Source organism: Ciconia boyciana, chromosome 3, assembly GCF_034638445.1.
Source record: "Ciconia boyciana chromosome 3, ASM3463844v1, whole genome shotgun sequence".
Taxonomy (NCBI): domain Eukaryota; kingdom Metazoa; phylum Chordata; class Aves; order Ciconiiformes; family Ciconiidae; genus Ciconia; species Ciconia boyciana.
The window spans coordinates 76,663,512-76,691,084 of NC_132936.1; the positions used below are offsets into that span (position 1 = coordinate 76,663,512).

General features: G+C 42.6%; 1 protein-coding gene across 4 annotated transcripts in view; it reads right to left on the reverse strand.

The window, feature by feature from the left end:
- Nucleotides 1-26,441, reverse strand: part of AGPAT4 (1-acylglycerol-3-phosphate O-acyltransferase 4) — an 87,147-nt gene extending 60,706 nt beyond the window's left edge. The window contains exons 1-2 of one of the 4 annotated variants that reach the window (XM_072856219.1): nucleotides 10,810-10,948; nucleotides 2,137-2,209 (exon numbers count right to left, since the gene is read on the reverse strand). Coding sequence is in view for 3 of the 4 variants with exons in the window: in XM_072856217.1 (XP_072712318.1) it covers nucleotides 10,810-10,987 (178 nt within the window). In the remaining variant the exon portion in view is untranslated. Of the gene's footprint in view, nucleotides 1-2,136; nucleotides 2,210-10,809; nucleotides 11,041-23,389; nucleotides 23,409-24,661; nucleotides 24,682-26,103 lie in introns of those variants that run through there. The other 3 variants (XM_072856217.1, XM_072856218.1, XM_072856216.1) reach the window with 3 other exon arrangements.
- Nucleotides 26,442-27,573: the final 1,132 nt, after the last annotated feature.

Sequence of the window (27,573 nt, forward strand, 5' to 3'; positions counted from 1 at the left end):
AGGCGCGACAGATAAATGGTTTGAGTTTGAAGGAAGTAACAGATTCTTTAGTTCTCTACAGCTAGTTTGCCAATATAGAGTCCTCAGCAAACTACAGGGTATTAGCACATTGCACATCTTTAGATAAGACACCACATGAGCTAGGGAAAAAGCCTGGAAAATGTCAGAGAAGGGTATGAGTTTGCTTGCTTTAAGAAAAAAAAAATGTAAAAGTTCAATAAAAGACTCTCCACAGCATTCAAGGGTGGTACAGGAAAGGAGCTCCTTTACTGCAGCAGAGCTATATTAATAAGAGCCCCTGTCAAACGTCTCACAGCTGCAGATCTCCCACACTTGCCCAAAAACCAAGGGTAAGGTTCTTTAGAAGTGACAGCGAGAAACTAAGTCTGTACAATCACTCTCTATATTTCCTTACCTAACACAGGCAGCAGATACATTCATTCATCAAATCTTTTATTAACAGTACATATTGATTCCTGGATTATTTTTTTTTGTTTTAACAGAGCTATGTAAGTACCAATGAGCAGTAAGAAATTTATGTACAATGGAAAGACTCTCATGTATTAGGAAGCTCACTGGTTTTTTTAACTTTCAAAGAAAACCCCCCAGTCAGAGATGCGATATACTGGAGATTCAATTTAGAAACACAGCTAAGTGAGCTGAAGAGTAATCAGACTGAAGTGTACTTCCCGTTTCTTTAACACCACGAGAGAAAGGAAGTGTTAGTTATTGACACTGCAATGCAATTTGCTTAAGTACAGAAAAAGCAGAGATATGGAAAATACTAACAAAAATGGGCTAACAGAAGAGCAAAACAATCTACCCACAAACAATTGCGCCGTAACCTTATACCTCTATCCTTTTGTGGTTCCTTATTTTGTTTCAAACATTATTTTGGCAAGGACCAAAATGGGTCTGGCAAAAGGGTAACTGCCTCCCCAAAACCAAGCAGATGAAAGAATTGTTTTGCACACATTTCCATTTGGTTTCTTATCCAGAGTCAAAGGATTCCTCCTTCTGAACACAGTGTTGGAAGAAACATGTTTAAGCATAGACTACACCAAGATGGATGTAAAGGAAATTCATCAACGTACATTTAGATTACCCAGCGAGACCCTGCAACAGTCTCCAAAGTGAGAAAACAACATAATCCTCAAGTAAGAAGCCTTAACCTGAAGGTTGCAAACAAGTCACAGGAAATAACCACCTAGCCATAGAGGAGTACCAAGCGTGTGCACTCAGAGGCTCTTTCATCTCAGGTGTCACACTGAAGACCCCAAGTACCTGCTGAAAGGAAATATTGCTTCCTACCAGTTTGGAAATCCTCCTGCAGAAAGTTAGTCAGACACCAGATACTTTCACTGGACCAGCTGCTGAGATCCTCGCTGCAGGACGAGCCCAAAAGCCTACTCCACAACAACTTGCTATGTGACTTTCATGCTTTTGGGAGAGGGAGAATCACTTAGGTGTACACTTTCAGTGGTGAACATTGTTCAAAAGGGAGCAGGGGGGTAAAAGATGTAGCCAACCAATAGCAAATGAGGCAAGACACACTGCACCTCACTTGGATGTTACACCAGTAGATCTATCCCCTGACCAAACATAGGAGAATTCAAAATTCCCCCAGTAGTTCTGGCTATGGAGGTAGCGTTCTTCCCCAGACAGGGCTGGATTACTGCTAGTTTGTATTTGCTTGTAACTGGTGATGGTGATCAATGAGCTACTTTCTGCATCTTTGCAGGAAGGTTACGTAGGCTCAAGAGGCTATCCTTCAGATTTAGTACCATTTTAGCAATTCAAATCAGCCCTATAGCTAAAATGGTGTTTCTACAAATATGCAATGTCTCTCAAGAATAATTTGATCCCCTGATTGTGATATTCACCCTTAATGAATAAACAACTGTAGCACCAAACTTGTACAAACATTAAAGTCTTCATGTTCTGTGCTATGACTTGGATCATTAGAAACCACGTTCCCAGTTATGTTGTGTCAGATGGAAGTACTTTCATACAAACACTCCAGATTTACCCCAATTCAGGAATCTAGGAAGCTTGCTGGCCAGATCTAATGCTTAATAAGAGGTGCTAGAAACTTTGTGATGTGAGATGCCAGACACCAAACAGAATGTGGTTCACCTTCTATTGCTTCCCTGCCATCCCTCTCTCCAGTCTGCAGGCTATCACCATCACCCTTCTTCAGATCAGGAATCTGAGGCAAAGAAAAAAAAAAGGAAAATGAAGACAAGCAACCTCTACAAAGGCTCCAGAAACAGCAGAATAATATCAGTGACAGTGAAGATGCTCTTTTCATTAAAGATCACACTAAGTGCCTCTCTAGCTCTTCACCAGTCTTGGATAGAAAGCATCAGTATGAAAAGTTTTTTTCACATCCACTTTCCCAGAAAGCAGTCCCTTTCTCCTGAACTAAGAGCTGGTCATAACAGACCATATCCCTTTCAGGCTAAATTAGGAACTCTGCTAAAGGTCATGAGCAGATGTCATTCAGTCACACCTGCATGAACAGAACACCACTACACTCCCACAGCATGCCTGCAAATCAGCATACAGTGTTGGCTGATCCACTAAAGCTCACTGTCAATACCTGAACCACTATGAAAACTGGATAACAATGCCTGCAAGTGGCATAAAATGAGAGGGACTGAAATGTTATTAGCTGATACAGCAAGCTAATGGTAGTAGGGAAAATATGGAGGCATTTGCTAGGCACTGCAGAGGACTTATTCACAGTGATTAATATAATTCAGCTAACACAATCTGGAAAAAGGGAGTTCAAGCTGTGATGGATGTAGAGAACAAACATTATCTTACTCTACCAGCAAAATAATGGAGAACCTGCTGCAATGATTGGCTCCTTCAGTCTTTCCAAATCAAAGTAGAAAAGTTCAAGGTTTGGTCTCAGTGGGGAACTGTACAGATAACCAGCAGCATTGACACAAGTACATAACAGGTATAAAAGGGTATTAGGAAGCAGGCTGGAGGAAGGTGTTAACAGATTAGAGCAGATGACACTTCAGAGTAGATTATTTCTACTCTAACAGAACACCTACACTGTCAAAGCAAAGGAAACATAGTTTTTTGAGGGCAAAAATTTCAGGGTGAGAGATCTACCTGGACCCTTTGGAAGGCTTCAAAAGGGAAATCAACCATAAGAGCAAATATTACCTACCAGCAGGAAACTGTGTATGCTCTATGTGGTCATGCACACACGAGCTTGCGGGACAGTAATTCAGACAACTTGACAGTAGGATACTGGAGCACATGCCATCATAGGACAAGAGAATACTCAGCAACAAAGAGAAAACATTTCAAAATCACATCCACAAACAAAAATGATGTGATCTCCCCACTACCCCTAAAATGGATCCTGACTGATTTTATGAATGGCATTATACAGCCTATCACTTGAAGGCTCAAGAGGTTCATACTTCTGTAGTATGGCATACATCCCTAAGTCTACTTTCTGTGCCCGCTCCCCAAGAAGACGACTCAGACCCCAGAATGAAGCAAGCAAGAGCTGGAAAACACACCAATACAGGCTGCAGTGTACTGCATAGCTTGAAACATTTAATCTACTGATCTCTCAGCATTATTTTGTGAAAAAATACTGATAAATTTTGTTTACCAACAGACATGTTTTCAGGAGAGGTACAATCCAGAGAGCTCTTTGGAAGACTGATGACTACTAGTGTGTTTTGGGCAAACAAAAACCAAAACCTTGAAGTCATAAAATTTAAGATACACAGACTGTTTAAAAGTGTTTAGCATAGTTTCACCTCACATTAAAGGAATTTTTTTTTAAACACTAAATGGCAATCTAGCTGTAGAAGCTAACAATATACCGCTACAGAGTTAATAACTTTCATGTATTATTTTTAAATCAGAGGAACACCTCCTGCTGCCCCTACTTTGATGGCTTCAGTAAATCAGATACTACTTTCTCACATTCTATTGTCCTTGCTAGCAACAAAAGGCAAGATCACTCCTGTCACTTTGCTCATTTTTCACTAGTTCTTTTTTATGATGCAGTGCTAAGCATGTTACTACATTACTTAGAAGGAAGGGAAGTTAGAGCAAGTTAGAAAATTAAATATTACCATATGACAACATATATATACACTCTGCTCCAAGCATATTTTATATTTAACAATCAGTCACACACAATATACCCCTATAAATTTAATTTTTGAGAGCAAAAGAATCCAAAGATTCAAGGATATTCATTCTAACAAAAGTAGATTTTAGAAAAAACCTAATCATCTACCTTACTATACACAGCTCAACGATCAACACCAATGATTGGAACTTACAAGCAGGACACCCCCAGTCTGACATGTAAACCCCTACTTCAGATTTGCAGGGAACACGGGAAGAAACCTAAGACTACACTACAGAAAAGAGGTATGGCAATGGTTTATCTAGAGATAACCAAGGTAGCCCGAGTGAGAATAAAATTGCCACAGCAGCATGGAGCTCAATGCAGACTGCTAAAAACACCTCACTGCCCAGGTAGGTACTTGGGCACCTGCATACTCAGATCTCCATGCCACCATAACTATCCTGCCCTCAGCAGCAGAGTTTATCTAGATTAAAACTAATATGGGCATTTCCTTAGTACACTTTATTTCTACAGTCATCCCTGTGGCGAGGCTTGAGAGAAAACAAGAAGGCTAAGGGAATGGTCTACCTCTCCAAAGGTTCAAATCAACATTTTCTCATTGCATAACTATCAAATCTGGCCTCCAATTTTCCCTCAGTACTTGTTGCAAACTTTTCATAGTCTTTACCAGTGGCTTCATATGGATGTGGTGTGTGGAACCAAGATAACAAAGGCTTACGTGGACAAGAAGCACTTGAGAAAAAGTCATTTTGCACACATTATTCAAAACAACGTTGCAAACAGGCTAAGAAAGCAGTCCCAAGTGCCCTATGAAAGCTCTTTGCTACATCTACAATTGACAGTCATAATTCAGTTTGCTTTATAAATAAAACACTACAGGATTATATTGACACTGTGGCATACTTTGAACAACAGCAGACTGCTTCCTCTGCAGTGTAAGATGGAAGGAGAGAGAAGTGGAGGAAGAAGAAAGCCCTGTCTCTCCGGGGCCCTCTTGCTTCCCACCTACTCAACTGCACCAGAGGAGAGAATTCTCCTCTCTGCCCCAGAACTACCTTGGTACAAACAACAAGCAAAAGGGCCAAGGGCTCCTCTGAACTCCAAGTGGGAAGTGGGTTGCATACAGGGAAACAAAATAACCGTGAGGATTAACATGGCCTCAATACTATCACAGAGCCTTATGTGGATGCCCAGTTCTCACATTGCAAAGTCTATAGTTGTACGTGGAAGGAATTAGCTTTACTGTCTCGTAACAGTCAGCCAAGACGATGAACTTGAAGCAGTTCTCAATTTCCTCTGGTTTGGTTTCTAGAAAGCTCAGTCATAAGAAGAGTCAGCTTCCATCTTGTTTTTGCTGCAGTCAATGAGCAGGCATCAGGGTGCCTCTTTCTATGCAAAGAAGGGCCTTCCCCTCAGAGGGATTTACAAACTGCAGCCTACATAGTGTAACTTTACCCAGAGGTGTAATAACACCCTTTTCATAGCACAAGAATAGGTATTAGTACTACTGTAATTTATTTATGAAGGCAGATTAGAAGCTAAGTCAATTGTTTTTAAAGCCCTTATGCACCTGTCCACATGACTGTGCCATTGTTGGCAGGTCTTTTGTTTATGCAAAGTTCACCTGGTGCAGAGAATCAGCAGGAGGCCAGTTTGCCACTCACCCTGGGAGCACAAGGTGGATCTCAGCACAAGGAAAAGCTAATTTTTCCTGAACACAGTAGCAGCAAGAGGACAAGTTATCAACCACTGCTCCACTCACAGGCAAAGACCTTCCTGAGTAAATATACCCAGCACCATTAAAGCAGCCATTTATCCTGTATGTGTATGTCCCATTCTCATAGTCTTGGCACATGGCAAAGTTATGTCCCAAACAGCCCACAGGAGCCCAGCATGCTCTGCTCACCCTGTGGTAGCACTGCACCAGCCTACTAAGCACAAACTGGTTCATGAAGTACAAACCACTTTCCCACTGCCCCAGCAAGCTCTGCAGCCATGTGCACACATACCCAAGACCCCCTGTTCCCTCTATGTGTTTGGCTAACTTTACAAGCTAGTGCAGAAAAGCTGTGTGGACCTTTTGTGGTGGTTTGCTCTCGTCAGATAAGGGGGAGGAGGAAGATGTATTCCCACCTTTTCCAATTCAGGCACAAACAGCATCCATGTGAACTGTGATGTATTCCACACTAAGTGTTTCCTTCCTTGGCATACATCTTGGCTCTCAGTCTTTTGGAAAAAGAGACTAAGGACATGAGGTCCCTAAATTATTTAAAAATAAAAAATAAGATTGATTGCTTGCCCAACCTTTGTTCTAATGCCATCTTCCAAGCACACTTATTTTTAAAATTTTTTATTGTTACCACCTTGTTGAGGTTTGCAGTGTTCAATTTCCTTATTAGAGGTTCACTCTGTGGAGTTCAGTATTAGGGGGAGTTTATAAGTGTTGTTATTTTACAAGAGAGGGATTAACAGGCAGTTGAACCAGCCAGTGAATATATACTTGGAGCCAGAAAATATTTTCTGTAAGTTAGAAGCCCAAAGGCTGTGTGTTTTGTTTGGTTTTTTGTTTTGTTTCTTTAAACTGAAAGCACAACAGAGGGTGTGTAACCCTTACTAGTCTTCTAGCTCATTTCAAGACCAACACAGACAAAAGTCTATTCTTTTCAAGTTGAATGTCCACTCTCTGCAGCAAACATTCTTCAGTAAAGGTTGAGACATACAGAGGAAGGAGGACTAGAACTAACCATTACCTTGTAGATATTTGTCAAATGGGATAATGGGATCAAACAGGAAGAGTTAGTCATAGTAAACCATGAAAAGTATCTTGGAGATATAAGACCAACCCAAACTGCAATCTGGTGAATGGCTAATGCCCTTTTGGGGAGCAGGAGACTCGAGCTGAACAAGGCTTCCAATCTGCAATTAAAGAACATTTACCCAATTCAAATTTCATAAAAAGCCATGACAGAAAAATTGGCAGTTTATCAGAACCAATATTTTTTGATTTGCAACACTGTCATTAGAAAGTTCTCCCCAATGCTAGTACATAATGAAGCAGGTCAGTAGAGAAGCTAAACTCACCCTATCTGACCTACCCAGGATTCACAATTGGTTTGAAGAAAGACAACAACTTCTCAACACCAATTATTGAAGGTAGCTTGGTGTGTGCCATTAACACCTGCTCTGTTCCATTGAAAGCAAGTTGTTGCTCTAGTTAATCCTCTCCACTGTAAATTCAAACTGGAAACCAGGTTTCTACCTCTTCTCTAACTTGCATTGATGAAGAAAAGTTTGAAGTCTATGGCTTTAGCCTGATGGGTTGTCAGTAGTTACAGTGAGAAGCTGTACTGCTGTTGCCATACTCACAGTAGAGAAGTAGCAGCTCTACCAGTAGTAACAGCTACATGGCCTCAACTACCACAACACAATTACTCCATACAGCCATTTTATGGTATAAAGCTGGTGAAGAGTCTAGAGCACAAGTCTGAGGGGAGACCTTATTGCCCTCTACAGCTACCTGAAAGGAGGTTGTAGTGAGGTGGGTGTCAGTCTCTTTTCCCAAGTAACAAGTGATAGGACAAGAGGAAATGGCCTCAAGTTGCGCTAGGGAAGGTTTAGACTGGATATTAGGAAAAATTTCTTCACTGAAAGGGTTATCAAGCGCTGGAACAGGCTGCCCAGGGAAGTGGTTGAGTCGCCATCCCTGGAGGTATTTAAAAGATGTGTAGATGTGGCACTTAGGGATATGGTTTAGTGGTCAACTTGACAGTGTTAGGTTTATGGTTGTACTCAATGACTGCAAGGGTCTTTTCCAACCTAAATTATTCTATGAATACTTTTACTTGAGCTAGTCTGGCTTGATTCACGTGAACAGATAAGCACCCCCAACTCAAGCTGGACTACTGAAGTGAGGACAAGTCATTAATCACAACAGCAGTTTAGCTTCCCATATGCAGTATGACAGCAGACATTGCACGTAGAGAAGTGAGAATATTATGTTCTTATACTGGAAAGGAGATAGGAAGAAAAGGAGTAGAAGAAAACTCCACCACTACTTGAAATACAAAAATAAAAAAATCTTTCCCAAGGAGCATAGTGTCAAAGATGAAACACTCTCCCCTGATTTTATGGAATCATTTATCTCTACCTTTGACATCAAATCAAACTGACTGAACTTGCAAGATCTAAAGGCAGATGCTGCTTTCATTCCATTCTTAAGTTAAACCATGCCTGCTCTATTTCACTCTTTGGTTGACTTGGTGACTCGGGCTGTAACAGCCACTCAAAGCAACATGGTGCTTGTCACCATTGCAAAGCATGTGCCTCTTTACATTCTCCAAGGCTAAGGTCCATTGTCTCAAACTGTAGGCTGTTTCCATGACTGTCATCAGACCCATACAGACCCAACTTAAGTTATTTATTAGTCAGCACACCAATGGCCCCCAAAAAGCATTATCTTACACATATACTACTACAAAACAACATCCATTTTGATTAATTGGTCTACTGCATTCTTCGGTTCTTCCAAATACTTTTAATTAATAGGGGTTTTTTCCCCTTTTCAAATATCACTCAGATAAGGGTGATCCACATCAAATGCTAGCTTGCTCTGTTGTAAAGTTAAAATAACTGTCTTTAACAGAGATAGTTTGCTCTGAGCATGATTGGGCAAAAATCTCACAACACATCCTTTTCCAGTGGTGACAACACTGAAGACTAGATCAGCAACCCTGAGTATAAAGCCGTCTGCCCAACCAAGGACAAGCATGCAGTATTACTCGCTCTTACACTGTGACCAGCCCACAGTACAGATGAGACTAGACTGAGGGCAGCTAAAGGATTCAGTCTGGAGACTCTAGAGTAGCTGATGTCTCTGCACTAAGTAGCCAAAGGCAAGAATGGGGCAGAAGGCATTGCATGAAAAATAATAATAATATACCTATATATACCTGTGTACAGCTGTACAGTATCTTCTACATTCCACAGCTTCAAACATATCCCATGTTACCAGGCAAAAGGTAAAAACCTGGCCATGTTCATGCCACTGTTTGTACATACAAATGAGTAGTACTTGCAAACTCACTAGTTCAGGGATACACACACAGACAGCAAAAATGAAATCCTTCCGCAGGAACGTCCTCTCTATTACAGAAATAATAAACCAGCACCCCCAATTTATTTGGGCCTATACATGCTGATGCAGCTTTAAAATTTAAGTCAAAAGTATGCTTAAAAAAATGCTTTGAATATTTGCACATCAGAGTCACTGATGAGAGATAAATAATCCCTAGTGCCCTCCAATTTGAGGCATGTGGCAGATTTCTCCCTCAAGCAGTTCATTATGAATACTAACAATGCTTTCCCTTTTCAGGTTCCTAGTAGCAGAACAGGTGACCTGAAGGAAACCATTTTGCTGTATTTCTGCAACACAATTCTTAAACGCTGTGTTGGAGGGCTGTTTTCCCTGGTATGAAACCATCCATAACTCACTTAGCATTGACAGTGACATCACACCTGAATAACCTTTAAGGAGCCTCAAAAGGCATGCACTTTGCAACAGTTTCATTTTTAGAAAGTACTTTTGAGTTTCAGAAAGTCCCAGGGAAATCTCTCTGGAAGACACACATTTAACAGCACACTCCCAGCTACTGAACACAGGCACATTACCGTATTTTTAACAGCTTCTGTGGAGAATGCTCTCTGCTGTAAATTGAGAGCAATTATGTGGAAGTCAGAAGTTGTGCCGCAATAAATCAGTGCTGAAACTGCAGTCATAGCTCTTTAAAAACAAATATATCAGCAGACTGACAATATCAAGAAAACATGCTCTGATAATCTACTGTTGACAAGTGGAGATTCTACCAACCTCCTACTAACAAAGAAGAAATTACTGGATACAGGTCTCATTCATTCCACTGGAATTACCTGTTTAGTCAAGTGTCAGTGAATTGTCACATTTCCCAGCAGTTAAAGATCTGGTCTTTCTACAAGTAATATCCTGAGCTTATGCTCCCATCTCCCCCAGAAAATACAAATAATTGCAACCCTCGCTTCTTTCAATGCTTACAGGCTACGTGCTATATTCTATACGCATTATAACTATATACGTATACTGAATACATACAGATGCAGCTTAAGGTATGAAATACCTATTCAAAGAAACAACAGTTTACAACTGGCTTAAGAATGGAATGGCACATAGAATCAAAGATTTTCCCCTTTTTTGCTGTTATTTCCCAGTCTTGAACAGTATTCACACATGAAACACAAACCAAGATCATAAACAAATTCATGCATGATAAAAAGACTGAAAGCATTATTGGAAGTGATTTGTTAACACTGTAAGCCTACAGAAAATGCATCTCAGCAAGTTCAGCTATTATTTGGTCAATATTTCTCATTTAGCTTAATGGAACATGATGGATAGCCAAATGAGAGGCATTCTTTCTTCAACATCCTGAGTCAAGCAAGTATCCCAATATAAAAGAGCAAAACATTTCAGCAGAACAGGACATTTCAACAAAGCATATCTCTCTTCACATAAATGCAAGTGCTGTAGGAAGCAGTAATGACCTTTATATAGGTTACTTTGAAATCTGTTTCAGAACGTTTCTACCAGTTCCCTCAAGACAAAATATGAAAATATTTTAAAAAACAAAATGAAATCTTACGGCTTGAAATGCAGTAAGCCAGCCTGCAGTTGATTCTTCTGAAGAGTTGCTTGTTGATTGGCCAAAGTATAAGTGTAAAGAGTTGAACGAAGTTAATGATCAGTCCTGACACTATAAATATGTAGCAGATCAGAAGGTGGCAAATGAATTGAGACTTCAGAAAGCCAACGATGTCCATGGTTTGCTGAGAAAGCAAGAGGGCACCGTCAGATCCAAAATTCAGAAGACAACCTGCAAAAACAAACAAACAGTATTAGTGGTTACAAAGTGCATTTATTTCTATAAACAGACTGTTAATACAGACCTCCCATTTTAGACTCAAATACACTAAATACACTAAAATGAAAGTTAATTCTATTGTAAGAAAAGGCCTGATTACAATATTTGCAAAAGTAAGCATAGAAAGAGAATACCATATTTCTGAATCAATTTACATTTGGCTTTGGAAACAAATTTTCACATTTCAGCTCTAATTCTGCAAAACCAATGAGCATATGACTCCATTCCATGGACTACAATACTCCTCTATCAGGTCTTTATTGATAAAATGAGCAAAATAATCCACGTATATTTTGATTTGAATTGTCTGTACTTCATCAGGCGTACACTGTGGCCTCTGCTATCTTCAAGAGCAGCTCCAAAGTGAACACAAGCTTTAGAGCTTTACGTTAGAAGTTGTGTCTTCCTCTACAGGCTACGCCAGCCATGCTCCCAAACTAAGAGGTAGCAGCAGCCCCTTAATTCTAGCTTTATTGGCTTGTTCCCTTGTCACATTCAAATATCAGTTGATTTTGGCAAGAGAATAAAAGCTTGGCTATGCACAGTACACACAATTTGTTCAATTATTCCTAGACACTGTAATTCTGTCAGTTATACTCCATAAGCCCAGAAAGGAAACATCAATAACAGTACTAAACCATGACCCAGCAGTGTTTCCAGAAAAAAAAAAAAATCCACTCTTAGGTTACCTAAGAGATGTTTGTATAATGTTGGAAAGGACCAGTCCAACCTTAGCAGATGAGCATTCAGAGGAAGCGTCCTCTGCCAAGTATTCTGGCCTACCAAATACCGTATTGACCTCCCCCCACCATCACTAACACCAACGCTAGTCTCATTTGTTAGGAGAAAAAAATATGAAGACATGATCTCTCAGTAAACAACACCCCAGTATTTTGAATACAGTTAAGCAGGAGGTGGTGCCACCCTGTTCATCCCTACACTGTTTCTCCCTCTGAAGCACAGAAGAGTCTGCCCAGGGAGGAAGCCCTGAGACGGTATTTCTGAATGTGCCAGTCATAGCCAATAACAAAACGGCAGCTGTCAGCATCCCAGGGAATTAACTGATGAAAAAATCTTTATGTCTATCCTTTTAGTTTATATGAGACCCCATTATGTGAGGCACTGAGTGTAGATCAGTGTCCTGAAATATTTGTTTTACTGCCCTTGCTGACTATGCTTACCACAGCAAAGAGCACACACAAGAATCGCTGCAAAGCAATAGGAAGTTATTTAGCCAGGTTTTCAACCACAAGGAAGATGAAGAAAAATTTAAGAAAGAGAATCTGTATTGTATAATTTATATAAAGAATTTATGGCAGTCCCAAGCCTATTATTAGCAGACAAAATGTGTCCTTTGTGTATCACAGACTTTGTTCCCTTTATCTTGCTGTACTATTCAGTACCAAAGCAGACACCATCTGTAGCTCAGAATGGCAGAACAGGCCTCTGTTCATTGTAGTAACTACTGTCATGATACTTGCAAAAAGCTTTTCCAGCTTTAACCAACCATTCTACTAAAGATACGTTTCTGAGGGTGGCAGACAATTTATTAGCATGGGCTTTGACCAAAGGCTTTGTTTTTGTTGAAGGCTAAGTAGAATGAGAAATGTTGTCTAGTAGGAACCATTGCAATGATTCGTGCCCCAGCCCCTCCACCACACACTCTGAAGATAGAGCCACACACTTAAAAAAAAAAAGCAAACCCAAGTTTTGAATAAATTCACAGTGAAAGATACAAGATTTCACTTCCCTAATTCAGACTACTGTACTTCAAACAGCAGGATTAGATCACTTATTTAAAAGTCAGAATGGAAGCAGCCAGTTACTTACAAGTGGATGGTTTAAAAGACTGTGCAGTACCTGAAACCCTGATGATTGGGTTCACCCTACCGTCCTTGGCTAAAACTGATCAAAAGTTTTTTGTGCTAGTTGGCCTGTTTCATTCCATCCCACAGAATCACTCTAATCTAATGTAATTCCCAGAGAGAGATTAGTAAGGGACTGGACCAAAAAAAAAATTTCATATATGAAATAAGATTAAACTTACAACTTAAACTTAAGATTAAACTTGTCTACTTACAGTGGCAACCTGAAAATTCACTATCTGATATAATCGACAAATCTAGTGCAGTAAGTAGTTGATCGACAGACTTTGTGACAAGGAAGAATTCACCAGAACCAATTTGGGTTTTTTTCATTGTAATAGTAGTAAAACTGCATTAAAATGTTATGTTTATGTGAATCATTGACTTCATACTGGGTCTTTAAAACAAAACTTTACAGAATTAAAATAAACAAAGATGAGATAACCCTGATAAAACATAATTACTGTCTTATAATTTTATGAAGCCACAATGGAATGTTTGAAAGTCATTTATTCCTTGTTTTCATACTTCAGTCATCAAATTCCAGTTTTGTAAAGCTTCTAAGACATGTTTTAAAGGTAAACTAAATCGACTTAAGCAGTACCACTGAAATGCATCTAACCTAACTTGCTTGTAAAAGGAACAAGAAATTAGAGCCACTGCTTAAATTTTGCTTTTCTGAAAAGTAGGGAGACTAGAGAGATTAATTTCCTCTTCTGATTAAATGTAAACTGTTATCCCTACAAAATTTGCAACTGAAACATTGTATACAGAGTGCTAGCTAAGTGTTCCGTTTCTCAGGCATAAGCTCATTCTTAGAAGATTTTTTTTAAGATGATACTTTTTGGACTGTTTTCATTACCCAAACTCCCAGAAATACAGTTTATTTTTGGTACAAGCAACAAAAAAGTAGAAATTTATTTTCAAGAATCAATTCTGAGCTTATGAAAGAGGTCTAGAAGCTTGCTTTTTAAGAGTTCATAGGAACTTCTTCCACTTGCTCTTTGTCTTAAAGTTCCTCATGGGTAACATCAATGGAACACCAGTTTAAGTGATAAAGAATCAGGTCTTTAATTCTTAATCCATGATGCTGGTTTAATAAATTACACTGATTTCCTTATAGATAATGACTGAAAATTACAGCAATCTTTCGAAAACAAAAGGGCCAATCAATTCATTTTCTCAGAAGCTATTAAGATCGGAGAGCTGCCAAGAAGCTCTCTTTTATCACACACCCCTTAAAACAAATTAGGAGAAAATGGCCAGAGCATCAAAAACAGATAGGGACATTCTTTAATAACAGTTTTCCTTTGGACAGAAAACAAAAGACTCAAACCTCAAATGTCTGTCTAGGGAGCAAGTCAACAAGCACCATGTGACTAAGAGATCACAGGATCAGGTTTAAAAGCAAATTCCACAACTATTCATTCTACCTCTTCCCCCCCAAGGTTTCATCTTCAGCAAGATCCACTGTGTTTTCTACTTCAACTACTCTCAGCATTTCCCTCTGCTTAGGATAACTGACCAGGAGGACATAGAAGAAAAGGCAACATTGCACCAGTGATATGCAAGGTGAACACTTCTCTTCTGGCAGAGGCTGTGGCCAATTAACAATGCTATTTCATACATCAAAGTCTGTAAGAGTTTCGAGACTACAACTAGTGATCTCTTAAAGAACTCAACTGTTTGCGCTTCTACAGAAAGCACAAGAAGGAAGCAGAGAACTCTCACCCACCTTGTCCAAAGTTTATGTAGTAAATAGAGCCCTTGGAGTGCAGAAAGCAACATGGTACCTACCTGACAGCATCTGGTCTGAGCTAATATTGTCCATACTTACAAATAGATGCAAGATAGCACTATACCCAGTTATTTTTAGAACATCATGTTTCAAGCCTGTGCACAGGTTTTCACTTATGTCTACTCTTTGACAAAGTCCTTAAATGGTTTGCTGCAGGTTAAGAACAACCAAGCATATGATGATGATGATGCCCATTCTTTCATTTTCTCATCTAAACCAGATTCTTGGATGGATGAGTTAGAGACCAGAACTATGAAAATACGTGCAGGTCAGATTACAGCAGTTTCAGTAGTGCCACTAAGTGAATTTCAGTTGCCATCAGAACAGCACAGATAGCAGCACTGTATTTCATATCAGAGTCCATTTTAACAATGCTTCTGTATATGAAATTTATAAGCAAGGCACAGGAAGCCCTTGTGCTCTTCTGCCAGTGAGCACCAAAACTTAACAAAAGTGAGGTGGTGTCCATGTATGTATTTGCCTTCAAGGAGAATACATTTGTACATACAAAAAGAAAACTCAAGTCTGGAAGAAGAATTATCCATCTATTTGCCTCATGCTTAATTAGGGTTTGAATCACTTCCCATCTCCTCCAAAGGCAACTACTAGAGCATTACCTCCTGTGTTGGGTTTATGTTGCACGGTTTTGGTAGTGGGGGGAGCTGCAGGGATGGCTTCTGTGAGAAGACACCAGGAGCTACCCCCAATGTCAGACAGAGCCAGTTCCAGAAGGGACTCAATACAGGCCAAAGCTGAACCCATCAGCGATGCTGGTGGTACCTCTGTGATAACACATTTAAGAAAGGGTAAAAAATGCTGCACAGCAGATGCGAGTGAGGAGTGAGAAAAATGCAAGAGAAACAGACCTGCAGACACCAAGGTCAGTGAAGAAGGAGGGGGAGGAGGTGCTCCAGGCACCGGAGCAGATATTCTCCTGCAGCCCGTGGTGAAGACCACGTGAAGTAGGTTGTCTCACTGCAGCCCATGGAGGAGAGCCCACTCAGGAGCAGCTTTTCTGGCAGGAACTGCAGCCCATGGGGGACCCAGGCTGGAGCAGTCTGTTCCTGAAGGACCATACCCTGTGGGAGGGACCCCAGCAGGAGCAGTGGAACAGCATGAGGAAGAAGTAGCAGCAGAGAGGAACTGTTATGGACTGACTACAACCCCTATTCCCATTCCCCTACACCGCGCAGGGTGTGGCAGGGATGTGTGTAGAAGAGTCAGGAGTCAAGCTGAGCCTGAGAAGAAGAAAGGACTTGGGGGGGAAGGTAGTTTTAGTTTTGTCTCTGTTTTTCACTGCCCTCTCTGTTATCAATTGGCAATAAATTAAATTAATCTTCCCCAAGTGGAGTCTGTTTTGCCCATGATGGTAGCTGCTAAGTGATCTCCCTGTCCTTATCTCAACCCATGAGCTTTTTCATCTTATTTTCTTCCCCTCTGCTACTGAGGAAGGGGATTGAAGGAGAGGTTTGATGTACACCTGGCAGCCAGCCAAGGTCAACTCACCACACCTCCTCAGAAAAGTCCCAAATCAGGGAAGAATCTGAGCATATCTTAAGTCCTTCCCCCAAAGTTCAGGGAACTTAAGAAAGTTTTTAGGTTTTCCTGAGGAGTCATGCACTCCTGAACTGCGTATTTTGTAACACACACCACTACAAAGGAGAGGTCAGTTTGGTTGTTTCAAATGCTGAAGAATGAATACCATCTACCAGCAAGTTTTAGGATTTCCATTCTATAGACTCGCTATAAAACTGAATTATTTATTTTCTATTGAGCCCAGAGATAATTAGCATAACAGAGTATAAACTGAAGAAACGAAAGTAACCCAGGAGTTTTTGAAATGGTTACCATCTAATAATGCTTTCCCCTTCCCCTTTTATATTTTCTTCCTGCTGTGATCTAATGTAGAGCAAGACAGCTACACAAACTGCATGCCTGCCAGGATGCAGCTTCTCTATCTGTGTATACATACTCTCTGCTGGTAAAACGCACAGCATAGCTGCTGTTAGTCCTGACAGCCTCAATGCTTGTCCCGTTACCACATCGAAAGTGTTTATACAGCGAGGCAAGGTGGATGATGGCAGAGTGGGAGAGGCACACATAGTCTGGGAAGGAGAAGGAAAGATGGGGAGCCGCTGCCCAAGTTCTGGTGAAAAGCAGTTCAGTCTTGCTCCTTCTTCCAGGAGCATGAAATATTCAGGGAGGAGGGAGCTGAACAAGGAAGCCATAGGGAGCTGGGCTTAAACACAAGGCAATACAGAACTCCTGGAGGTGCAGTGTTTAGGGACTGCAGGGCTTGATGCTGAGGGAGACATTTATTTGAAGAGGGTAAACCCCTTAAAGTTAAGCACTTCTGTTCCAAGCTCCTGCAGAGATCCTCAAAAAATAACTTCTCCCTGACATATCTCGGGTGCAGAACATCAAGTTCACAAAAATAGCAGTGGAAAGCAAGTTGCTTCTTTCCAGCATGCCAAGTGTTGCTCTTCAACTGTTTCCCACCCAAGTTTCTGTATTTTAATACATTCACATATATATGTATTTCTCCAAAGCACGATTATCTGCAATTTGCTTGGGAAAAATAAAATGAAGAGCTGCATTAAGATATTTAAGACCTGGAGGAGTCTATCAGAGTTCAGCCCCAGAGTTCAGTTCTGGGGACCACAGAGTCCCTCTGTTTCCTCTTTTACTTTATCTGGGTCCATTAATCTAACAAGTTACTTCCACCACCACCACGGGCAACATAACGAACACAAGTCTAATTTAGGGATTGAGCAAGGGAGCAGGACTAAACAGCAAATAAAAATTTACAAGAAAGTATACTGAGAATCTAAGCAGGATGTGGGCTACGCTGTCACACAAATACAAGCAACCTGTATAGTTCCTCAAAAATAACTGGGGTGAACAACAAACAACAACCTAGGACAACCAACTATATCATGTGCTCACAGCCAATTTAGTATTTGCTCTCACAGGCAACCTTAAGTGCTTAGCCAAAGGTAACCAGGCCAACACATTACTGTCATCTGGTACCCTCCTCTATAAAAAACAACCCCCCCAAAATGTGTTTCTACAAGGTCACTTCAGTGGATGACCTGGCTTGCTGCGAAAGTACAGGTGGCTTATCAAATAACAGGATCTGAATGTCTGCAACAAACTAAACCTTCTCAAATATAAATATATGTATGTATATAAGTACAGATGCTTTTGTGTTTATGATACATGAATTTGTGTACCAAACAGTCATGGACCATTTGAGGAAACAGTACACCTGAGGTACAGAGATCAGAGTCTATCTAGTTTAAGCCATTGGTTCTCAATGCACGGCCTGTGAGAAATCTCTCATTGGCGAGATCCACACCATCACTCCTGTGCACAGGAAATTAACACATTACAGAGGCAGCAGGGACAGTACAGCAGGATGTTGCCACCTGCATCGTGGTATTTAACCAGCATCAAGGGCACACAGCACTATGGTTGATTACCTCTGCACTGGGCATTTCAGGAACAGATCCAACACAGGAGTAGCTACTGAGTTCTCCAGTGGTTATTACAAAAACGTTTCTTTTAGAAGGGCCCGAAGAAATGGGGGGAGGGAAGGAGGCAGGCAGACAAAGGATCATTCAGGAGCTGGTATAAAACCAGGGTTGCTTTTTTTTTTTTTTTTTTAATTGTGCTGGGAGCCCAAACATTCTCTTGATAAGAGATAAACTGTGGAAAGCAGGTCTCTCCTATGAAGACTCACGGTTTATGCTTGCCAAACACTGGTCACTCTCATCTTGTTTTAAAGAACTGTAAATTACATTCACAGCAACACAAAGGTTCAGCGCAAGGTACAGGAACTGCCTATACTCTCAACAGACAAAATACTTCCCTCACATCCCAACCAGCTTTAGGTGTGAGGCAACAAAAAACATGGATCACACGTTTAGTTTAAAGCTTTAAATATTTAATCCTCCTATTCTTACCCACAAAGAGTTAGTTACAAAGTTAGACTACAAAAGTATCATCTCCTAACTCCAGTTCTGCAACAGCTAGCTTTCCACACCACAAACACACATAAGCAGTTGTATCCAGGCAGAGAAGTTTCACATCCACTCAGCAGACTTAGTAGCATAAGCAAGTCCACTTCTATATGCAATATCAAACCCTTTATGGATAGGATTAGAAAACAGTGTGGATTTTTGTCAATTCTTTCCAGGATTTATCCATCGTCCTTCATATGAAAAGCTCCAGCCATTTAGAAGCAGCTAGTGAAGTAAGCCTGGCAAGATCTGTCTTGCTGCCCACCTTACGCACCAGGAACTCAGAACAATGCTGTTAGAGAGCTTGCAAAATGACAGATCCATGGCAGAGCCAACGCCAAAACCACGACCTGCCAATTCCCCAGGCTCCAGCTTTCAACATAAAACAGCACTTTTCATCCTCCTTTATTTGCCTTCTTGCCCACGCTCAAGTTTCCCTTGCAACAGCTTCTGACAGGTCACGTATAGACAGCAGAGAGGGAACAGACACATCCCACAAGAACCTTCAGCAGCAGCAGATGATGCAACAGGTACAAATGCAGGAGATGGTTCAAACCAGGATGTATGTGCTGATCTAAACAACTCTACTTCCCCTTCCTTTCTTCATTCCTCAAGAAATGAAAACCAAGTATTCAGCAACTTGGATGGCTCTGTACTATAAACTAGAAGTTACAACTTTAGTACAAAGCCCACAGTATTGTGTGCACGTGCACACAAACGTACATCTTTTTCATTATTCCTACCCAAGAAGGAATGAAAGACATTGCTAGATGCTTCAAGGACAACAATCAGAAGATAAAAGTCATCAGCACTGGGAAAAGGATAATTTTCTTTCCTCAGTACGCTCCCATAAAATAACCTCTTTATATTTCCTGGAATTGTGATCTACAGTTTAGTAATTTTGGGCAGGTTCTTTAAGCCTTTTCGTAGAAGTCTAATTGCTAATTTGTGTGGCTTTGTTTTGTTTATTCAAGAAAGCCATAAAATGCAACTAATGAACAACATAGGATTTGTGGCAGCAAAAATATCAAAAAAAGATCTGGAAAGTGGCAGAGATGGGGCATAAATCACTGAGCTGAGAAAAACACTATGGTGGCAGTACCACTGGTTTACAAGTGGGACTTCCACCACCAGACTGTCGTCTGGTAACAATTTTCTACTGTCCCCCAAAAAACAGTATAAATAGTTTTAACATAGTGTCTCTTTCCGAGAAGCTGTATGGCAGGCTGGAGAAAACCACCTTCTCCCACTTGGCAGATCTGAGCCCTGCTGACAACACTGCCACAGACGCAGCGGCTATATGGGACAGGCCACATCCTCCATGCTTCTTAATCACAGGGATATGAGGGAACAGTGCAGACCTCGTCTGTGAGGGGATCCAAAAAGCTTTTAGTACAAATCACAAGATGTTGTTAACAGTGCTGGAAATGAAAACTGCCATCCACCTGATTACAACTCCAAGTGAGCTGTTAGTTTTTTTGGTCTTCTATGACAGTAGACTGCCTCCTTCAGCTAAGCCATTTGCATATTTTTAATTAATATGAAATAACTTTTGTTAACATGCTCTTTGAATACTAAGGATATGTTAAACAGAAAAAGATTTGCAAGATTTTTTTTTTTTAACCTACAAGTATTCACTTAATTTGGCTGTATTCTATCATATGACACTGAAGAGTATGAAGTAGCTGAATCCCTCCTTTATGAGAATGACATCCCAAAATTGGAAATGGCAATGCATACACACAACGTAGCCACACCAAGACAGGGATATGAATATTTATTCATTAAGTATTTTCTAATGCTTCTTTCTGTAGCAAATAGTTTAAGAATGTGGCAGGGAAGCTTCCAGATTTATTATTCAAAGAAAACCTTAAGAAGTAACACCCTTAAAGAAGTAACACCCAATACTTAGGAAAAACATATGTCTTACAGCTGAGATGTGGTTGGCATGGTTCCAAAAATAAGATGCCAGCTTCAGTGAAAGGCTCAGCTGCACCCACACACAAAACAATCAGACATCCAGATGCCAGGTAAAAATCCAAACAAACATGGTGACTGCTTTACCCACATTTCAGCAGTCCAACTCCACATCAGTTTTCACTGACCTCTGCCTTTAAGACACAAGCGTTCAGAATATGCTACACCATGAACTCAGAATACTTTCAGCCTCCTCATTCTCCCCAGTCATGAGTCCCCTAACAGCCTGATTTAATTTGAGAACTTCAGAGAATAAAAGCCTTTATCACAGGCACCAGATTTATCAAGTCAGATAATAAAGGGAGGCTTCATTTTGGACCCGATTTAAATCCTGTTGAAACCAAAAGAAATCTCTGAACAAGCTTCAGTAGTCCCTGTTGTTTGGAAAACATTATCCCTCAAAACTAGCCAAATGTGATATAACTAATCAATGAACTTGTATTCTCAGCACCTAAAGCCAGGGCTAGTCAAAACCACCTTAAACTTCCAGCAAAATCATTTAGAGATAGTGCGTGATCCAACAGCATTTACCTTACTGGATGGCAAGTGTGTAGATGTTACAGTTCCTAAACATGCTGTAAGAATCCAGTAACATTTCTATAAATTTTGCACTAAATTAAGCATCAGGTACATCAACACCTACCTGGATTTTCTACAACATCTCTGCACAGCTTCAGGTGCCTAAATCCTTTTAAAGGCCTGGCTTTGAGCATTTGTCCTGTTAACTTCAAATAAATTTGAGACAGTTTTAAAAGGCTTAAATTCAGAATGAAACTTTTCTCTGTCTCCGTCTTGGATGAAATGCAGTATTTATGCATGCTCTCAGAGGTACAGGCATAGGCATGTAAAAACCAGACAGTGACACAGTGAAGGCTCAATGAACTTGGGAATAGTACTTTCTTAGTTATCTTTCTGCTTAATTGTAACCCTATTGCACCTCTACCACTACTGGGCAACAGGAACAGTTAGTTTCTTTCAGTTACTTTGATCCTCTAGATACTTGTTTTACATTTGTTGGTTGTGGGAAGATAGTGGTATTGCTCCTGCCTACCATCTGCACATTTGGCAACACTGATGTTACTGCATTGTTTTATGGTAATTTTCACTAATACCAGATCAAGGGTAAAAAAAAAAAAGGGAATGTTTATGCAAGTTTCAGCACTGTCTAAACATATCCTCAGAACCAGAAAATAAACTAAAGCCTTGTTAACCCTTGACAAACCACCTGTGACTTGAAGGGGGAAAACCTCATAAATGATTCAAGTGCAGGTGTAGGCTGCTGCAGACAGAATGCTTCCAGACCTTCCAGATGAGCAAAGCAGCATCTGTACTAATAGCATTTTCCAAAGTGCTGAAAAACATTGTAAGAAGAGGCAATCTATGATGTGTGAAGACAGGGATAACGTGGAGAGGGGGAGAAGCAGGACACAGTTTCACACAGTAGTTGTCACTTGAAATGGATTAAAAATCATGTGCCATTTCTACACATATATTTCCTCCAAATATGTTGTTATTTCCCTGTCTTTAACAGCAGGTTTTAAGTCAGGTCTTCCCCTTTTTCTAATAGGTGAAAAAGCTTGCATAATCTGCCAACTGAATCTGCACATGCAAACCTTTTCATTCACCTGATCCTGCTGGAAAAATGTGTTTGAAATTTAACTTGGTTGATCAGATTAAAAGCAAATCTGGTGGATGTCAGAACGTTTTCAGGTGTTAATACACAGTCACACATGCACGTGAAATCACTGTGCTTGTCTCTGCCTGCAGCTCCTAACCTTCTGGCAAGTAAACCCTCTCTCAGTGACCTTTACCTCTGACTTCTTTCCAGCCCAGAACTGGTTAATTTTCTTTCCCTGTTCCTGTTATTTATGCTACAGCAGAAACCTCAAGCCAGGTTAGCCCTTCTGCAAGCAGCACAAAATTACTTCAATGTTAAACTCTTCGTGGCAGAATATAACAAGACAGACAGAAGGGCTGAAGGTGAAAATGGAGGCATATAAGTAAAAAGGCTTGAAGTTCAAAATGAATAGTAGACCACTAGCAGGACCATAACCCAGCATCTCCCAACTGTGGGCTCACTATAGTTATTAGACTACTCTGCCCAGTTCCTAATACATAGTTTATGTACCTTTTCAGGAAATCCATTACAACCATCATTTTTTTCCTCACATTATCAAAGAGGGGTCTTTACAGCATCTTCATCCTTGCCACAACACACAGTTATTCTCACTCGTTTCCATTTCCTCTTTCCCTGACCTTACCTTGACCCTACCATATCTCTAGTCCGAGGCACTGGAGGAGGATAGGAGAAAAGCATGAAAACGTAGTGAGTCAGCAGTTTCTGAGAAGCACACGAGCATTAGTCAGAGGTGATCAGGGTACTCACCACACAGTCAGACGTCAATGAGCTTAAGACCACCAAACAACAGATTGGTGGGCAAACTTTCCCAAATGCCTGAAACTGAATCACTGGGGAAAGCCACCCTGCAGACAAAGCACTTGGGGAAAAAAAACACATACTCAGCTGCCGTCTACCAGTGATGAAATGCAACAAAGCATACAGGGTACTGTTCTCAGTCACATTTCTAGTTTCCTTACAAAAAAGTCCACCACATTCAGTACAGCTAACTCAAACACACCTGAGGAGACAGCTGCCTTGACTCATGTAACATTCTCTCTGATGAGGGAGGCCCACAGCTGCAAAAGCTTTCACTAACTAAAGCACATGCACAGTGCACTGCAACGCCTTGTTACCCTCTTGTTCATCTGCTCCCTTATCGGGACATACCAACAGCAGTAGTAGTGATGCAATTAGTTAGGGAAGTGTTCTTCTACATCACACAGTGGACATTCGACTTCTTAATATTTAAGACCAAATTACTAATACAAGTTCTAAGGGCCACAAATGCACATTTGCGACATGAGAATAACATTTTGCTAACCTCAGCACAGCTTTGACAGCATCTTCCTGCATTGAAGAGATTTCAAGGGGCATTATTCGCCTTCCAGCAATAAAATCAGGACATACAACAGAAAACAATAAACCACCTCGTTTCAGCAGGGCAGAGCAGAGTCATAGGTTCTCTTGCAGGTGATGGATGAAGATCCTTTCTCCTACAGAGAAGCTCTTCTCCGCTATGGTACAGTAAGTACATCAAACTGTAAATGATGTACAACCGTCACTCCAGGAAAGCACGCCTCACTCCAGGGAGAAGATGAACACTGCTTCAGTGCCTCTGAATTTTGGCTGGACAGAGCAAGACTTACTGAAAAAACAACCTCCCCCCCCCCCCCCCCAAATGACACGTACAGGGTTTAAAGAAACACAGTTAATTACCGTGCTCTGGGCACAGTGTTTTCTGTTCTGTGACTCTGGGCAGGCGCCGACCTCTCCTTGCAGTTTCTCTACTCCTACAATATAATACTTACAGCTTCTTGTGAGGCACTTACTAAAATCTGTTATTTAATTGCTTACCAACAACACAACCAAACTTTGCTTAAGAGCAACCTTTATCCATCAGCAGCTTACAATACTTTCCCTGTTCATTGCAGGCTTTCTGATATATTCTTCTACATGAATCCTGGCCCTCTGTCTTCCATAAAACACAGTTAAAGTTTCATTTTTAGATACAGCTTATTCAGGCACTGTTATGCAAAACATTAATAGGAAAAAGCAAAGCTATGCATAGTATTTACACAAATTTCTAAAATGAATCAAAGTGTATTTTAATGCGTAGTATTTGGAAAAACACAGCATTAGATCACATACAAACAGCTAGAGAAAGCTGCTGGTCAATAAATGACAGCAAACATTTACAGCACATCAACTATTCTAGTGATCCATGCAGTCAGTATTATACAGAGGTAGTCCTGGCATACTACAGACCTCTGTATGTTTACAGTAATCTTACCATTTACATAAGAAGTTAGAGAAGAAAGAAGGCTGCAAATTTCAGCTTAAGTTGTTCTGCAATAGTTTCTCTACTCTATCAGCTTTTAATTCTTTTGCAACTCACTCTTAGTGTGAAGTGATTATCAGTACAAGCCGAGGCTACAATCAGCTGGTACAACTTCCTGGGCTGGACGCATCACTGTTTTTAAAGAAATGCTTGGGGGATTTTTTTTTTTTTTTGAGAGTTTCTTGCATCCTTCCACCTCTTGTAAAGTATTTGCAGTTTTCATGTAGCAGCAAGGTTGCTCTCTCCCACACAAGCACTTGCATAAGGTACATCATTCTTAGACGTTTGCACATGGTCTTGAAACACTTACAACTCTTAGAAATGCGTAACAAAGATAAAGACCAGAAGTCTCCGTGTGACATTGTCCAAACAGACTCTTTTCTTGGTTGTCTTTTCAGCCATATGAGTGAGTGCTCACTTGTTGCACTAAATGCTATAAAGGATCACTTCTTAGTTAAACACTACCCGCCTTGGAGTTTTCCCTGCACCACACGATATAAGTCGACACACCTTAAGTCAGTTTGTGGCCATTATTTAATTCGGCTTAAATCTCCTTGTGAAGAGACACAATGAAGATGAAAGGCAGAGCTCCTACAACACGTGAGCACATCACCAGAGAGGCAGACTCCCCCCCTCCTCCGCCTAACCACCGCTCACGCTGCCTCAGCTCACGGACTTGTAGATACCACGGAAAAAAACAGCCACCACGACCTGCCACGGTGCATTCGCACGTCCCCTCCGAAACCCGCCGCGACCGGGGCACGCTACGCCCTCTCGCTATGGAGAAGCGCTTCGGGGAGGAGGCAGCAAACAGGCGATCGCACCCGCGTTTCCACGGCAACCGCCCTACCCGCCCCCTCCCCCTGCCACTGCCAGCCCCGCCGCTGCGAGAGGGGAAGACCGAAAGGAAAGTGGAAGGGGCCGCCGCGACCGCCCGCCCGGCAGCGCCCCGCGACCGCCGGCGGAGGGGGGGCCCAGCGGGGCAAGGCCGCCGCAGCTCCGCCGTTTCCACGGAAACCCCGGCGCGGGCCGCGCTCGCCACACAAAGGGGGCCCGCGGGCGGCAGGAAAATTCTCGGCGGCCGCGGGAGAAACGGCGCGACGGGGCCGAACGGCGGCGGCGGGGGAGACCCGGCCCGGCGGCGAATAAATCAGGGAACTTCTGTCCGCAGCCCGCCTCCCGCCCCGCCGCGCCCCGCCTCGCTCGCACACCCCGCCGGCGGCTGCCGGCCCCTCGCCTCGGCGCTACGGCACGCCGGGCGGCGGTTGTCTTGGGGAGGGGGCTGGGGCGGGTCTGGTTTTGGGTTGTTTCTTCCCAATGGGGCACCACGCCGGGTGGAGAAGGGCGGCCCCACACCTGAGGAGCTCGCTGGCCGCCAGGGGAAGAGCACGTACCTGGCGCCGCCGGGCCTTGGCATGCGTGCCGCGCTGAGGCGCCGGGAGCGGGCGGGCGGCGGGGCGGCAGCCGAGCCCCACCAACTGCCACTAGTTTGCACGCGCCGGGAGGCGGCCGGCTCGGGCGGGGCCGCCAGGCTCCACCTGCCGGGCGGCTCCGGGAAGAAAAGGGCGCCCCTCGCCTTCCCTCCCCGCCGCCGCCATGTCACTTCCTCCCGGGGCGGTGGGAAGGGGCGACCCCTCCCCGCGCCCGCTTAGCCTGCCCTTAGGGCCGGCGGAGCCCGGAGCGGAGCGGGAGGGCTCCGCCACGCAGCCGGCGCCGCCTCGCTGCTGAGGAGCGCGGTGGGACGGCGCTCGGGGCGGAAGGGCGGCCGTCTCTGAGGAGGGAGTCGGAGCCGGGGGGTGAGGGCGGCCCCTTGGGCGAGGCAGCGGCCCGGGGAAAGGAGGGCAGTGCGGCACCCGTCCCCTGAGGGCTGCCGGCGTCTGGGCTGGCTGCTCGTCATCCCTTACGGGGGCAAACGTGGGGCTGAAGATGGAGGGGGCAGGCTGGGATGTGCCGTGCCCGCACGGAGGCCCTCCTGGAGGGCAGGCTGCAAGCTGTCGTGGGGTGAAGGGCACCTGTGAGTCTCTACCACTTCAAGTCGAAACTGGGAGACAACATACCAACCCCACGACCTGGGTGCTGTGGAGGAAAATAAATGCAGATGGCAGTCATCCAAGCACCGAGTACCCTGACTCACAATACTCGCTGTCTGTGAAAACGCAAACATTTGCTGTCAGGCTCTGACTGTGGAGTGAAAAGCAGCTTCCCTGAATGGAGAACAGCAAGAATCGAGTCCATTAAGCACCCGAAGCGTTGGAAGGTGATAATGCCCAGGGTGACATATCACTGGGACAGTGCTGTCGGCTCTGCAGCGTGTGCGGTTGCACCAGGGCTGGAGGGCTCCCGGGGCTGGGGTCTGGCAGGGGGAGGCTAGGGTGAGCTGGCTGGAGCAGAGCCCTGGTACAGTCCTGTCCATAACAGCCACAAAGCATCACTGTTTACCCTCAATGTAATTATTTTTATTTTTTTAAAAGTACTTGAAGCAAACACTGAACTATGGAAGTTGTACTATACATTAAACAGGGGCAGAAGGGGGATATAAGCAACACCTCCCAGACTAGTCACGGGAGGACATTCTCTAGGGAGCAAGAGAGAAGTGTCCTGACTAAAATATCCCATTTGGGAAGGACAAGAACCTACAACTCTCTCAGGGAGCAGCAAGAGCAAGGCTGTTGCTCAAGGGAAGACAACCCTGGAGCCGAAGGCAACCACAGCGCAGGCAATATCCTCACCAGCAGGAGCACCACTGCACAATACCTGAACAGAGCAGTCAGAGGATGGTGCAGGGTCCATTGACAGTCCCAGACCAGATGAAGCAATGAATCAGGTGCAGAGTTTGTCCAGGAAATCCAGTCAGGAGCAGCAGG